Source organism: Rana temporaria, chromosome 9, assembly GCF_905171775.1.
Source record: "Rana temporaria chromosome 9, aRanTem1.1, whole genome shotgun sequence".
Classification (NCBI taxonomy): domain Eukaryota; kingdom Metazoa; phylum Chordata; class Amphibia; order Anura; family Ranidae; genus Rana; species Rana temporaria.
In genome coordinates, this window is record NC_053497.1 from 35,494,010 (window position 1) to 35,508,935 (window position 14,926).

The 14,926-nt window shown below is 46.2% G+C and overlaps 1 protein-coding gene across 1 annotated transcript in view; it reads left to right on the forward strand.

The window, feature by feature from the left end:
- Positions 1-2,666: 2,666 nt before the first annotated feature.
- BLVRB (biliverdin reductase B) overlaps positions 2,667-14,926 on the forward strand; it is a 62,063-nt gene continuing 49,803 nt past the window's right edge. The window contains exon 1 of the mRNA XM_040323158.1: positions 2,667-2,818. Within this exon, the coding sequence (XP_040179092.1) occupies positions 2,686-2,818 (133 nt within the window). The 5' untranslated portion in view covers positions 2,667-2,685. The remainder of the gene's footprint in view (positions 2,819-14,926) is intronic.

The window sequence follows — 14,926 nt, forward strand, 5'->3', positions numbered from 1 at the left end:
CTAAAATATATTTAAAAATGTTTTTATTTTTTTTATTTGAACTCTCACATTTATATTTCATATATATGATGAGAGCAGTGACGGAATGTCCAGGCAGTTGGTTGACATTTTCAATGCTTTTGTTTCTGGTCTAACACGACCAACAGTCAACTCGAGGTAGATAGAATAGATTGGTGAGGAAGAATAAACTGCAAATTCAGGCTATGGATAGAAGAAGCAGTCCTGCCTCCAATGATTATGCTTATTTCGTCGCCACTCCAGCCGGAGTGGGTATAGTGCCCCCGGACAGATCCCTCTCACAGACCTGGCAGCCAGGTCGTCACTCTGAACCCCTGGGAAGGAACAAGTCTCTGCCACCGACTTGGCTCTATTCGATTTTAGGTTAGTAAAGGGTCTCTGCCACAGGCCCAGTACTCAGGAACATGAAGGTAGAGCGAATCCTCCCAGTCAATAATTTGGGGGCCACCGACAGTTTGCAGCATACAACCTGCCAGTATTCGGTCACCCAGATCCCCGATGGTTTTGTCCAAGCCCTATTGGATCACCTGCCTCCGGGCTCACCTCAGACCGACTCCCCTCCGAACAGCACAGCCAGCTTGGGATCTTTCTCTCAAAGTGTGGGGACCCAGTAAGTCACTGGGGCCCCATTGTAGCTTCAGTTGCTCTGAGCCCCAAGGGCCCAGAGTCAGGAACTCCGCGTAGCATGTGCGCCCCGGCCTGGTAGGCCATATCGCCAGGGCCTGTGATGTGCGCACACCCTAAAGGTGGGTGCCGCACCTGGAACCAGGAACCCGCGAAGAACCCTCCGCCACAGAAATACCCCTCCCCAGCATGCCCCGCGAGGGAAACGCTCCTCTAATTGGCTGCTGGGGAAGAGCGGCTCCACCTGGACCCCTCTGGCGCCACCTGCCATCCAGGTGGCGCCAGAGGGGAACTACATCTCTGGAGCACAGAATGACCCACAGGACAGTACAGGGCTGGCGACAGCCAAAATTTAAACAGATCAACCCCGATGAAAGCAAATAACTCTCTCATCCTACTAAATTTAACATAGCACCTGTACTGAAAAGTACACAGGCGCTACATATAGATATATAGATATATATCTACCGTATTTATCGGCGTATACCGCGCACTTTTTTGTCCTGAAAATCAGGGCAAAATCGTGGGTGCACGGTATACGCCGATACCCGCTTTCCTGCGCCGAGTTTTGAATACTGCGCCAACATATACCGAGCGCAGTACACTCGGGTATAGTCGGGCAGTCTCGGCTCCTTCCGCGCTCACGTCCTGGACGTACAGGATGTCAGCGCGGGTAGCCGAGCATTGCCGACAATACACGAGTGTACTGCGCTCTGTATATGTCGGCGCGGTATTCAAACTCGGCGCGGGAAACGAGCGGGGAGGACGCGAGGACGCTGCAGAAGGACGCCGGACCCGACGAAGAGGACACCCGAAACCGCAGAAGGACGCCGGACCCGACGAAGAGGACACCCGAAGCCGCAGACGAACGCCGGACCCGACGAGGCCGCTGATGGCCCCGGCGCAAGACACCAAAACTGTAAGTACAAAAAAAACTTTTTTTCCACAGGATTGGGGGCAACTTTAGGGGTGCGCGGTATACGCGGGAGCGCGTTATACCGTGATAAATATGGTATATATAGATATCTATCTATATATATATATATATATATATCTATATATAGATATATATAAAAATATAGATAGATAGATAGATAGATATCTCTATATAGATATATATCTATATATCTATATATATATATATATATATATATATATATATATATATATATATATATATATATATATATATATATATATATATAATCTTTTTAGCACATGTACTGAAAAGTACACAGGTGCTAGATATATATATATATATATATATATATATATATATATATATATATATATATATATATATATATATATATATATATATATATATATATATATATATATATATATATATATATATATATATATATATATATATATATATATATATATATATATATATATATATATATATATATATATATATATATATATATATATATATATATATATATATATATATATATATATATAGATAGAGATAGATAGTTAGATAGATATATCTATATAGATATATATATATCGATATATATCTATATAGAGAAATATATCTATATATATATATATATATATATATATATATATATATATATATATATATATATATCTAAAATCTTTTTATTATTATTTATCTTAGGTACTTGTATAGTGCCGTCAATTTATGCATCACTTTACACATTTATATTGTACATTCACATCAGTCATCAGTCCCTGTCCTCAAGGAGCTTGCAATGTAAGTTTTATATATCAATACTGTATATAAATTATATATATAATATATATTATTTTATATATATATATATATATATATATATATATATATATATATATATATAAAATATATATCTGTCCATGGTTCAAATGCCATAATCTTTGCCCATGTGACCTACATGATATAAAATGATACATAGTTGCAAGAAGACTTCCTTACAACAAGGAAACTGCATGTTATGAGATCCATTACAACTCCAGCAGTGAGACGGTTAAGCTGATAACTTGATGCCATTGGTAGCCCCTCCCATTGGGGGAGGAGCCTGGGCTGGTTGCATGTCTGTGCTGTTCCAGCATGCAGTGAGAGGTTGCTGGCTGTACAGAGTGACAATGGCACCCAAAAACATTGTTCTCTTTGGGGCCACTGGAATGACTGGTCAGGTGACCTTGGCACAAGCCCTGGAGGAAGGTAATTATAATCCCCATTATTATTATTATTATTATTATGATGTCAGTTTTATCTGTCACATTGCTGTGTGGTAGTCAGGAAGCACGCTCTCCACCTCTGTAATGTATCACCGTTAAGCTGGCCATACACTCTACAATCTGATTGTACAATCTATTTTACGCTGACCATACGCTATACAATCTCCTTTTTAGCTTTACAAACATTATGGAATAGGAGGACACACCAAAACAAATAATTCTTTACATTTGTATCCAATCAGGCAGGCCCTTGTACCACATAGTTGATCTAAAGGAGATTGCACAATCGTATTGTATAGTGTATGGTCACACTTCTAGTTGCCGGTGTATGAAGACAAAGGAGGACGGTAAAAGCTGTATTTGTTGTGAGTGCCGATAAGATTTCAGCTACATGTCAAGTTTTGATCATAAAGGTTGAAAAATTCTAATCTTCATGTGATCAACATTTCTATCGGAAAGATTTCTGTGACTTTGTGATCTGTAATGTTAACATTTGGAAACGTTCACCTTTCCTGCAAGTACAACCAAAGGCAAGACTGAAGGGAAATGTTCCCGGTGGGTTTGGGGTTCTAATCCTCCTTTACTCCATACAAGTGCCAAGTAGGTAAAAGCAACAGGTTTACTTAACCACTTAAGGACCGCACCAATATGCTGCTAAATGACCCAAGGATTCAGCACTGCGTCGCTTTAACAGACAATTACGCGGTCGTGCGACGTGGCTCCCAAACAAAATTGGCGTCCTTTTTTCCCCACAAATAGAGCTTTCTTTTGGTGGTATTTGATCACCTCTGCGGTTTTTATTTTTTGCACTATAAACAAAAATAGAGCGACAATTTTGAAAAAAATGCAATATTTTTAACTTTTTGCTATAATAAATATCCCCCAAAAACATATAAAACATTTTATTTCCTCAGTTTAGGCCGATACGTATTCTTCTACCTATTTTTGGTAAAAAAAATCGCAATAAGCCTTTATCGATTGGTTTGCGCAAAAATTTATAGCGTTTACAAAATAGGGGATAGTTTTATTATTATTTATTTTTTTTACTACTAATAGCGGCGATCAGCGAATTTTTTTTTTTTTCCGTGACTGCGACATTATGGCGGACACTTCGGCAAATTTTGACACATTTTTGGGACCATTGTCATTTTCACAGCAAAAAATGCATATAAATTGCATTGTTTATTGTGAAAATGACAGTTGCAGTTTGGGAGTTAACCACAGGGGGCGCTGTAGGAGTTAGGGTTCACCTAGTGTGTGTTTACAACTGTAGGGGGGTGTGGCTGTAGGTCTGACATCATCGATCGAGTCTCCCTATAAAAGGGATCACACGATCGATACGCCACCACAGTGAAGCACGGGGAAGCCGTGTTTACATACGGCTCTCCCCGATCTTCAGCTCCGGGGAGCGATCGCGAGGGGGCGGCTATAAACAAATAGCCGCGCCGTCGTCCCGGATCGCTCCTGAAGCCACGGGAACCGCCGCATGTACGGGGGGGGGGGGGGGTCCCGATCGGACCCCCGACCCACGTCTAGGCAGGGACGTACAGGTACGCCAATGTGCCTGTATGTGCCATTCTGCCGACGTATATGTACATGCGGCGGTCCGGAAGTGGTTAATAGGGGCCCCACCAGTTGCTTATACTTTAAACCAGGGGTCTCCAAACTTTTTAAACCAAGGGCCAGTTTATTGTCCTTCAGACTTTAGGAGGGCCGGATTTGCAGCCTGCGGGGGCAGTAAATGTCCTAAGCCCAGCATCAGCGAGAATAAATATGGCCTTGAGGTTGGTGGTCAGTAGGAAGAATAGTAGTGCCCCTTATTAGTAAGAGGGATAGTATCCCATCATTGGTATCAGTGGAAGAAATGGTGCCCCCTTGTTGGTGTCAGTGGAAGTAATAGTACCCCAAGGGCCGGATAACGGCTAGCGAAGGGCCAAGTCTGCCCCTCGGGCTGCAGTTTGGAGACCCCTTCTTTAAAGGCTTGTCACTCTTCACCAGGGCCAGTGCTACCTCTAGGCAGCCTCTGGGGACCCTGATGTCACCCTGATGTCAGGGCCGATCCTCACTATAGGCCAGTGTTTCTCAATTCCAGTCCTCAGGCCCCCCCAACAGGTCAGGTTTTCAGGATTTCCCTCAGATGAAAAGGCTGTGGTGATTACCAAGGCAGTGAAACTGATCAAATCACCTGTGCAAAATAATGGAAATCCTGAAAACCTGACCTGTTGGGGGGGCCTGAGGACTGGAATTGAGAAACACTGCTATAGGCTCACTATGCAAGCCGCTTAGGGCCCCGCAAAGCCGCAAAGGGCCCCCCAAAGTACTAGAGGCCCCGTCTGGTGAAGTAATTTTCACCCCCTCACCCCGCTTCTAAACTCGCTGGCTGAGTCATTTCCGACAGCAGAACACCCCTTCCCCCCGCTTCTCAACTTTCTTTAATGTGACATGTCACTGTCGGCAGCGCCCCCCGCTTCTCATTTTTAATGTGCCATGTCATTTTGCTTAGGGCCCCAGGGAGGTCAGGATCGGCACTGCCTGATGTAAGGGGGGTGACTTTGAGAATCCTAATGAAAGGGGGACTCTGATGTAAAGGGAAACTCTGGAGACCCTGATTTAAGAAGGGGGATTTCTGGAGATCTTGATGTGGTCAAAAACCTTCTGTGTGTAGCAGCCCCCCCAGCACCCCCCTAATTACTTACCTGGGCCCCTTTTATCAGTCAAGTTCCTCCACCCCAAACTCCCAAAGCAGGCGGTCACATGACAAACGTTTTTTTTTTTTTTATCAGCCCTGTTGGGGGTCTTTGGTGAGATCAGGGGTCTCCTCTCCATTCATAAACTGAAGCATCATAAACACAGGTTACGATGCTCAGTTATGTTGAATGGACAGAGTCAGTGATGTTTAGTGGCTCCTACCTCCGCTCTCCATCCTCACAAATTGAGGGGAGAGAGCGGCTCGGACGGGGGGGAGAGAAGAGCGGCACGGACGGGGGTGGGGGGGCGGCTGAATAGCGGCACTGAGAGGGGGAGATAAGAGCGGCATGGAGCACGGGGGGGAGGAAAGACTGCATGGAGCACGGGGGGGAGGAAAGAATGCATGGAGCACGGGGGGAGGGAGGAAAAACTGCACGGAGCACAGGGGGGGGGGGGGGGGGGGGGGGGGAAAGACTTCACGGAGCACAGGGGGGGAGGGAAGACTGCACGGAGCACAGGGGGGGGAGGGAAGACTGCACAGAGCACGGGGGGGGGAGGGAAGACTGCACGGAGCACAGGGGGAGGGAGGAAAGACTGCACGGAGCACAGGGGGAGGGAGGAAAGACTGCACGGAGCACAGGGGGAGGGAGGAAAGACTGCACAGAGCACAGGGGGGGGGGAGGAAAGACTGCACGGAGCACAGGGGGGGGGGGGGAAGACTGCACGGAGCACGGGGGGAGGAAAGACTGCACGGAGCACGGGGGAGAAGACTTGCAACTCCCCTGCCTGCACAGGTATCGGGTGAGGCATAGTACAAGTACTCGGGGAAATGCTCGATATCGGGACATCCCTATTTAACACCTTTCAGGGGGAGGGGGGTGCAGATACCTGTCTTAAGGCAGGTATTTTCACCCACTTCCAGCCGCACGTCAGTCCCCCCTCCCCCATGCTCCGTAGGGAACCCGGGCAGTGAAACCGGAGCGCTTCACTTCCTGGTTCCCTCACCGAGGATGGCGGGGGGGCAGCAGAGTGATGAGCGATCGCTCGTCCTCTGCTGCGGACGTCGCTGGACTCCAGGACAGGTAAGTGTCCTAATCTTAAAAGTCAGCAGCTGCAGTATTTGTAGCTGCTGGCTTTTAATAAAAAAAATTTCAGCGGAGCTCCGCTTTAAGTCGCACTCATTCATGAATTTATATATACTCCATTTTCACAGACCATGCGTCTTCCTAATTGCCTTATGCACTCTTAAGGTGACATCTCTGGAATATACATACCATGCCACATACAGGGTGGCACATGAGCGCAGAATACAGCGGGCATACATTGAACATTCCTCTCCAGAGTGATGATTAGCAGATTAGAATTAGCTGATGGAACAAAGTGGCATGTACAACCACAGACAGGATAAGAGCGATATCGCAATGCTGGTGATCGCTGATAATATTGTATTATGGAGTGTATTACAGACAAGATAAGACCTATACACACACAACGGGGTGATCGCTGATAATGGCTGTATAAGTCAATGTACTACTGCAAATGCAAACAGGGTGACCACCAAGGCCTCATGCACGCTGGACATTATAATAACGTTATAAAAACGCCAGTAGCTTTGCAGCAAGTTTTTCAGCGTTTTTGCAATCGTGTTTGTTTATTTTTAATTAATGGGATCAAAAAAAGTTAAACGCTGGCGAGCTGTGTTTTTGAGCGTTTGTCAGTGTTTTTTTTACGCTAAAAAACTCAGAATGCACTAGTTTTTGTTTGTTTGTGTGTGTGTGTTTTTTTTATTTTATTTATTTTTTTCAGCCCAAAAACGCCCCTGCCAAAAAACAGTTGATAACAGCCTATGTGTGCATGGACACATAAGATAACATTAACCACTTAAGCCCCGGACCATATTGCTGGTCAAAGACCAGAGCACTTTTTGCGATTCGGCACTGCGTTGCTTTAACTGACAATTGCGCGACGTAGCTCCCAAACAAAATTGGCGTCCTTTTTTTCCCACAAATAGAGCTTTCTTTTGGTGGTATTTGATCACCTCCTGCGGTTTTTAGTTTCTGCGCTATAAACAAAAATAGAGCGACAATTTTGAAAAAAATTATATTTTTTACTTTTTACCATAATAAATATCCCCCCAAAAAAAAAAAAAAATATATATATATATATATATATATATATATATATATATATATATATATATATATATAAATTATTTTCCTCAGTTATGGCCATTACGTATTCTTCTACATATTTTTCGTAAAACAAAATCGCAATAAGCGTTTATTGATTGGTTTGCGCAAAAGTTATAGTGTTTACAAAATAGGGGGTAGTTTTATGGCATTTTTATTAATATTTTTTTTACTAGTAATGGTGGCGATCAGCGTTTTTTTTTATTTATTTTTTTTCGGTACTGCGACATTATTATTATTTTTTATTTATAACTTTTTTTATTGTAAAACAAAATAACAGTACATAGTAAATATTAATAAATAATACATATAATGCCACTCAATCATACAATTACATAATATTGTACATCTCCTATTACCTTAGGTCAGATCAGAAATGCGTCCCTTTTTAAACCTCTATCCTCTTCCCCCCTATTGTCCTGTACTGCGACATTATGGCGGACACTTTTGACACATTTTTGGGACCATTGACATTTTTATAGCGATCAGTGCTATAAAAATGCATTGATTACTATAAAAATGCCACTGGCAGGGAAGGGGTTAAGTATGTTCCCTGGGTGTGTTCTAACTGTAGGGGGGGTGGCCTCACTAGGGGAAATGACTGATCGCTGTTCATACATTGTATGAACAGACGGTCAGGCATTTCTCCCCTGACAGGAACGGGGGCTGTGTGTTTACACACACAGCTTTTAGGAGATGTTTACACACACAGCTCCCGGTTCTCGCTCTGTAACGAGCGATCGCAGGTGCCCGGCGGTGACCGCGGGGCACGCACGCGGGTATCAGGAGCGAGCGGGGGGCGCGCGCAAGGCGACGTAGAGCTACGGGCTCTCGCGCAGGAGAGCCGACCGGCGGCTGATCGGCATGTAGTTAAAAACATGTAAAAAAAAAAAAAATAAAATAAAAAAAGAATGTTCTAACATAAATCTCTCCACCATGGACAAGACCAAAGAGCTGTCCAAGGATGTCGGAGACAAGGTTCTCCTGTTCAAGAAAGCACATGTAGGCCCGTCTGAAGTTTGCTAATGAACATCTGAATGACTGGGAGAACTGGGTGAAAGTGTTGTGGTCAGATGAGACCAAATCAAGCTCTTTGGCATCAACTCGCCGTATTTGGAGGAGGAATGCTGCCTATGACCCCCAAGAACACCATCCCCCACCGTCATACATGGAGGTGGAAACATTATGCTTTGGGGGTGTTTTTCTGCTAAGGGGACAGGACAACTTTACCACATCAAAGGGACGATGGACGGGGCCATATATCGTCAAATCGTGGGTGAGAACCTCCTTCCCTCAGCCACGGCATTGAAAATGGGTCATGGATGGGTTTTCCAGCATGACAATGACCAAAAACACAGGGCCAAGACCACAAAGGAGTGGCTCATGAATAAGCACATTAAGGTCCTGGAGTGGCCTAGCCAGTCTCCAGACTTTATTCCCATAGAAAATATGTGGAGGGAGCTGAAGATTTGAGTGCCAAACTTCAGCCTCGAAACCTTAAAGTGGTTGTTAACCCACTGCAACTAAATCGTCTTATCCCCTCTGTACCATAATAACAAGTGTGCCTGTGTTCTGTACAAAATCTTCCGACCTGTACCTATATAAGATCGGCTCTCCTCACTCTTGGGCTCACAGCTCCAGTGGGTGGGGCCGAGCACTCCCACTAATGTCAGCTGGGGAGGTGGGGAAGAGAGGATAGAGAGTCAGTCAGCTGACCCCAGGGATCCAATGTAAAGTTAATGACCCCCCCCAAATGGATCCGCAGATCACAGTGCGGATTGTGAAATGGTGCAGGAATCCGATCGCATGGGTGTGAACACCCATGCGATCCGATTCCAGTGTGGACCAAAAAAAGGGTCCTGCACCATTTTGGTGCGCATGTGATATTTCATCCATACAATTTGTATGGCTGAAATCGCATCACATTTGTATGGCTGAAATTGCATCACACAGACATCGCAAGTCTTCACAGCAAAGCGGTGCGACTCACATGCGATGTCTGGCATCACACTAGTGTGAATCGCTGGGTGTTAGTTGGAGTTTTGAGAGCAGTGGGGTGGGGGGGCGCTAGGCGGGTGCTGGTACGAGCAGACAGGCAGGGAGAGGAGGACACAGGAGACAGATAGGAGGGCTGGGGATGACGAAATCTCCTAAACTGACCACGGTGTCAGGGCTCAGCAGCCATGATACTCCGTGGTCAGTTTGCAGAGAGGGTTTAGCCAGGCAGGACCAGACAGTTTTTTTTTTTTGGTGTTACAGGGGGCCAAATGACACAGCACAAGCACTGTGCTGTATAACACGCTAAGGAATGGGATCTGTCCAACACAAAAAAAACGCTTTAATGAATGAGGATCTCCAAAGAGGAGTGGGACAAAATCCCTCCTGAGATGTGTGCAAACCTGGTGGGCAACTACAAGAAACATCTGACCTCTGTGATTTCCAGCAAGGGTTTTACCAAGTACCAAGTCATTTTTTACGAAAGGGTCATGTACTTATTTCACTTATTAAAAAATGCAAATCAATTTATAACTTTTTTGAAATGCATTTTTATTTTTTTCTGGATATTTTTGTTGTTGTTCTGTCTCTGAGAGCCGATTCACATAGGTGCGATGCGGGAACACTGCAAATCCACTGCGGGATCCTGCATCGCACCTGCCTCGCAAGCAGGCCCGTCGCTACAAGGCAGGCAAACCAAGCAATTGCTTGGGGCCCCAAACTGACCTGGGGCCCCAGGCAGTGCCCTTGCTTGCTGCCCTTGCCGCGCTTCCTACAGCCTTCCTACAGCACTGCTGCCTCAAGTCGTCACTTAAAAAGGGGGGAGGCTGATGGTTTGGGGGCTTCTTATGTGAAGGGGGGAGCCCTGATGGTGGCTTCTGATGTGAAGGGGGAGCCCTGATGGTATGGTGGCTTCTGATGTGACGGGGGGAGCCCTGATGGTATGGGGGCTTCTGATGTGAAGGGGGGAGCCCTGATGGTATGGGGGCTTCTGATGTGAAGGGGGGAGCCCTGATGGTATGGGGGCTTCTGATGTGAAGGGGGGAGCCCTGATGGTATGGGGGCTTCTGATGTGAAGGGGGAGCCCTGATGGTATGGTGGCTTCTGATGTGAAGGGGGGGGCCCTGATGATATGGTGGCTTCTGATGTGAAGGGGGAGCCCTGATGGTATAGTGGCTTCTGATGTGAAGGGGGAGCCCTGATGGTATAGTGGCTTCTGATGTGAAGGGGGGAGCCCTGATGGTATAGTGCAGTGGTTCTCAACCTGGGGGTCGGGACCCCCTCGGGGGTCAAATGATGATTTGCCAGGGGTCACCGAATCCTGGGCTGTTCCTGAAGCCCACACCACTCTCCCAGCCTTTTGCTGCCCCCCAGCAGGGCTGTCTTTGGAGCCTGTGGCCACCCAGCTGTTATGTTCATGCATCCTCCCACCAAGGAGTAAGTGAAGGAATAAAAATAGAGAATAGATGGAAGGGAGAGGAAAAGGGGGAGGAACCAAGAAAAAGGGAGAGAAAGCATAATAGAAATAACAAGAAACACAGCTAGAGAGAGGGAAGGGGGGGAAAACAAGAAATTGGGATAGAGAGATACAAGGGAAATAAAGGAGAACAAAGAGAAAGAGTGGTACATCCTAAAATGTACCATAAGGGGTTTTAACACTGTTCGAGTGGAAGGGACTCAGGGAGCGCTATATGTCTGTGGGTTAGGGGCGCAAATTACTTGTCTTGCCACGCAAATAATTTTACCGTTAGGGGTCCCCACAACTTGGGAAATTTTATCAAGGGGTCACGGCGCTAGAAGGTTGAGAACCACTGGTATAGTGGCTTCTGATGTGAAGGGGGGGGCCCTGATGGTATGGGGGCTTCTGATGTGAAGGGGGGGCCCTGATGGTATGGTGGCTTCTGATGTGAAGGGGGAGCCCTGATGGTATGGTGGCTTCTGATGTGAAGGGGGAGCCCTGATGGTATGGTGGCTTCTGATGTGAAGGGGGAGCCCTGATGGTATGGTGGCTTCTGATGTGAAGGGGGAGCCCTGATGGTATGGGGGCTTCTGATGTGAAGGGGGGAGCCCTGATGGTATGGGGGCTTCTGATGTGAAGGGGGAGCCCTGATGGTATAGGGGCTTCTGATGTGAAGGGGGGAGCCCTGATGGTATGGTGGCTTCTGATGTGAAGGGGGAGCCCTGATGGTATGGTGGCTTCTGATGTGAAGGGGGAGCCCTCATGGTATGGGGGCTTCTGATGTGAAGGGGGGAGCCCTGATGGTATGGGGGCTTCTGATGTGAAGGGGGAGCCTCCATGCCCAAATTCCTTCAAACGGCCCTGCTCGCAAGGCAGTTTATACTGCCATATGCCAACTGCTGTGAGTGTCGGTACAATGTTAAAGTGGTTGTAAACCCTTATGCCGCGTACACACGATCAGACTTTTGCCCGACCAAAAGCTCATCGGAATTCCGACGAATTCCATCGGAGTAAAATAGAACATGTTCTATATTTAAACTCCGATGGAATTCATCTGAATTTACGATGGAATTTCTCCAATGGGGCATACACATGGTCGGAATTTCCTATGGAAATTCCGATCGCGTGTACGGGGCATTACACACCACTTTTCACTACAGGTAAGCCTATAATACGGCTTACCTGTAGGTACTGGAAATATCTCCTAAACCTGCACGGTTTAGGAGATATTTACCATATATGCTTGCGCCAACGTCATCGGCGCTTGCGCACTGAAGAAAGGGATGTGCTGTGACCGTCGGCTCCCGTGCGCATGCGTGGGAGTGACATCACGTGACTCTGGCCAGTCACAGAATCTGAGTCCACAGCCCAGGAAGGAAGAGGGGTAAGATGTACGCGGGGACATCACGGGCTCCGTTTGCAGGCAACATAATGGGCTAGTATGTGATACACACTAGCCCATTATGCTTTTACTTTGCAGGGGGAAAAAGAGGAAGTAAAACCCATCAGCGTTTACTTACTCTTTTTTTAATGACACCCCCATTTTGGTTTGCATAGTTCGGACAGGAATCGGATCGCATGGGTGTGAACACCCTTTCGATTCGCTTGGTGCGGACCAAAAAAAAGAGTCCTGTGCGACGACGATGCAAATTCAGCCATACTATCTGGCTGAAATCGTGTAGTCTCACTGTTAAAATGAACCTACCATTAAAATTATAGACTGATCATTTCTTTGTCAGTGGGCAAACGTACAAAATCCGCAGGGGGTCAAAAAGATTTGCTGACAATGTTGTATTATGGCACATATAATGTGTAACTGTTGTAGAAAAAGCTGTGCACTTCTATCTGATTGGCTCCTGTGTGTGTGACGCCTCTGTTGTCTGCACATGAATCTGCTCCGTTACATAATAACTGGAGAGCGCGGCTTTTCTTCTAGTTTGCATGCAGCACAAAGCCCCTCGCACGCACCGCAGGCTCCTGAGCATCCACTGTGATATGACCTAATTCCCTGCTGTGGTTCGGAGACACACGGGATCATACATCCTGAGCACATACAGTCTCCATGTGAGCCGTGTATTCCCCTGTACACATGTCAGAGTGCTGAGTCATGACCCTCCGTGTGTTTCCCAGAGATAACATTTCTCTCCTCCTTGTCAAAAATGCTGATAGGAACCATTTTCTATCCAGGCGATAAAATTCAATGCAGGCAGAAATGAAGAAGGAACTAGAAGGCGCCTTGCACACGGAGCTAAATTCCTCATGTTATTACACGTGTTTTCTATGAAAAAAGTTCCTGCGCAATAATCCATAATATTCTTGCACATAGATGCGTGTTTAACCACTTAAGACCCAGACCATTATGCAGGTAAAGGACCTGGGCAGTTTTTGCGATTCGGCGCTTTAACTGACGTGTGGTCGCGCAACGTGGCTCCCAAACAAAATTGGCGTCCTTTTTTTCCCACAAATAGAGCTTTCTTTTGGTGGTATTTGATCACCTCTGCTGTTTTTATTTTTTGCGCTATAAACAAAAATAGAGCGACGATTTTGAAAAAAAAAAAATCTATATTTTTTACTTTTTGCTATAATAAATATCCCCCAAAAATATATAAACATTATTTTTTTTCCCTCAGTTTAGGCCGATACGTATTTTTCTACTTATTTTTGGTAAATAAAAATCGCAATAAGCGTTTATTGATTGGTTTGCGCAAAAGTTATAGCGTTTACAAAATAGGGGATAGTTTTATGGCATTTTTATTTTATTATATATTTTTTTACCAGTAATGGCGGCGATCAGCCATTTTTTTTTCGTGACTGCGACATTATGGCGGACCTTCCAAGCCAAGTCGCCAGGACACTATTTCTAGTCGACCTGGCGACCGGAATTTGTCAAGCCCTGGTCTAACGCATAAGTGTATTCTGGGAAATGCCCCCCAATATCTATGCGAGAAACTAAAAGCTCACAACACCAATCTCATTCTGCGATCCACCAACCAAAATCTACTCCAGATACCCAAAGCCAGATACAAGTCCAAAGGAGAACGAAGATTTGCGGTCCAAGGACCCAGACTATGGAACGCTCTTCCAACCAGCATCCGGTTGTAGGTAAACCCCTTGGCCTTCAGGAGAAAGATCAAGACCCATCTCTTCTGAGGGCCCAGGGAATGGATACCAAGCGCCCAGAGGCGATTCAGTTCGCATGTGTTGCGCTATATAAGTTTCTCACTCATCACTGATCCGTCCCGTGTGAAAGGGGCCTTAAGAAGAAAAAAAGATGGGGAAACGGTGCATTGGAAAGCATAAAAAACGTGCATGCAAAAATTCATCTGGACTGCGTTCTTTATGGTGTGTGAACTGGCCCTGAGTCATACTTTAAAGGGGTTTTCCACCCATTTTGTAAGTTTATTAAAAGTCAGCAGCTACAAAAAGTGTAGCTGCTGGCTTTGAATAAACCGACACTTACCTGCTCCACGGCTCCAGCGACGCGCCGGACGGGGCTGTGCTCCTCGCCCCCCCTCGCCGGCCGGCGTCTTCATGCTCAGTGTGGGCACCCGGCCGTGACAGCTTTCGGCTTCACGGCCGGGCACCCACTGCGCATGCGCGAGGCGCCGTCTGATTGGACAGGCGATCGCCGAGGACCTGTGACGTGTCCTGGGCGATCGCCTACAGCAGCCCCTTCCTGTAGGCGATTAGGCTTAATCGTCTACCCGGAAGGAGGAAGTGGGACAGGAAGTCCCACTCCTCCTGAAGCCCCACTCCCCCC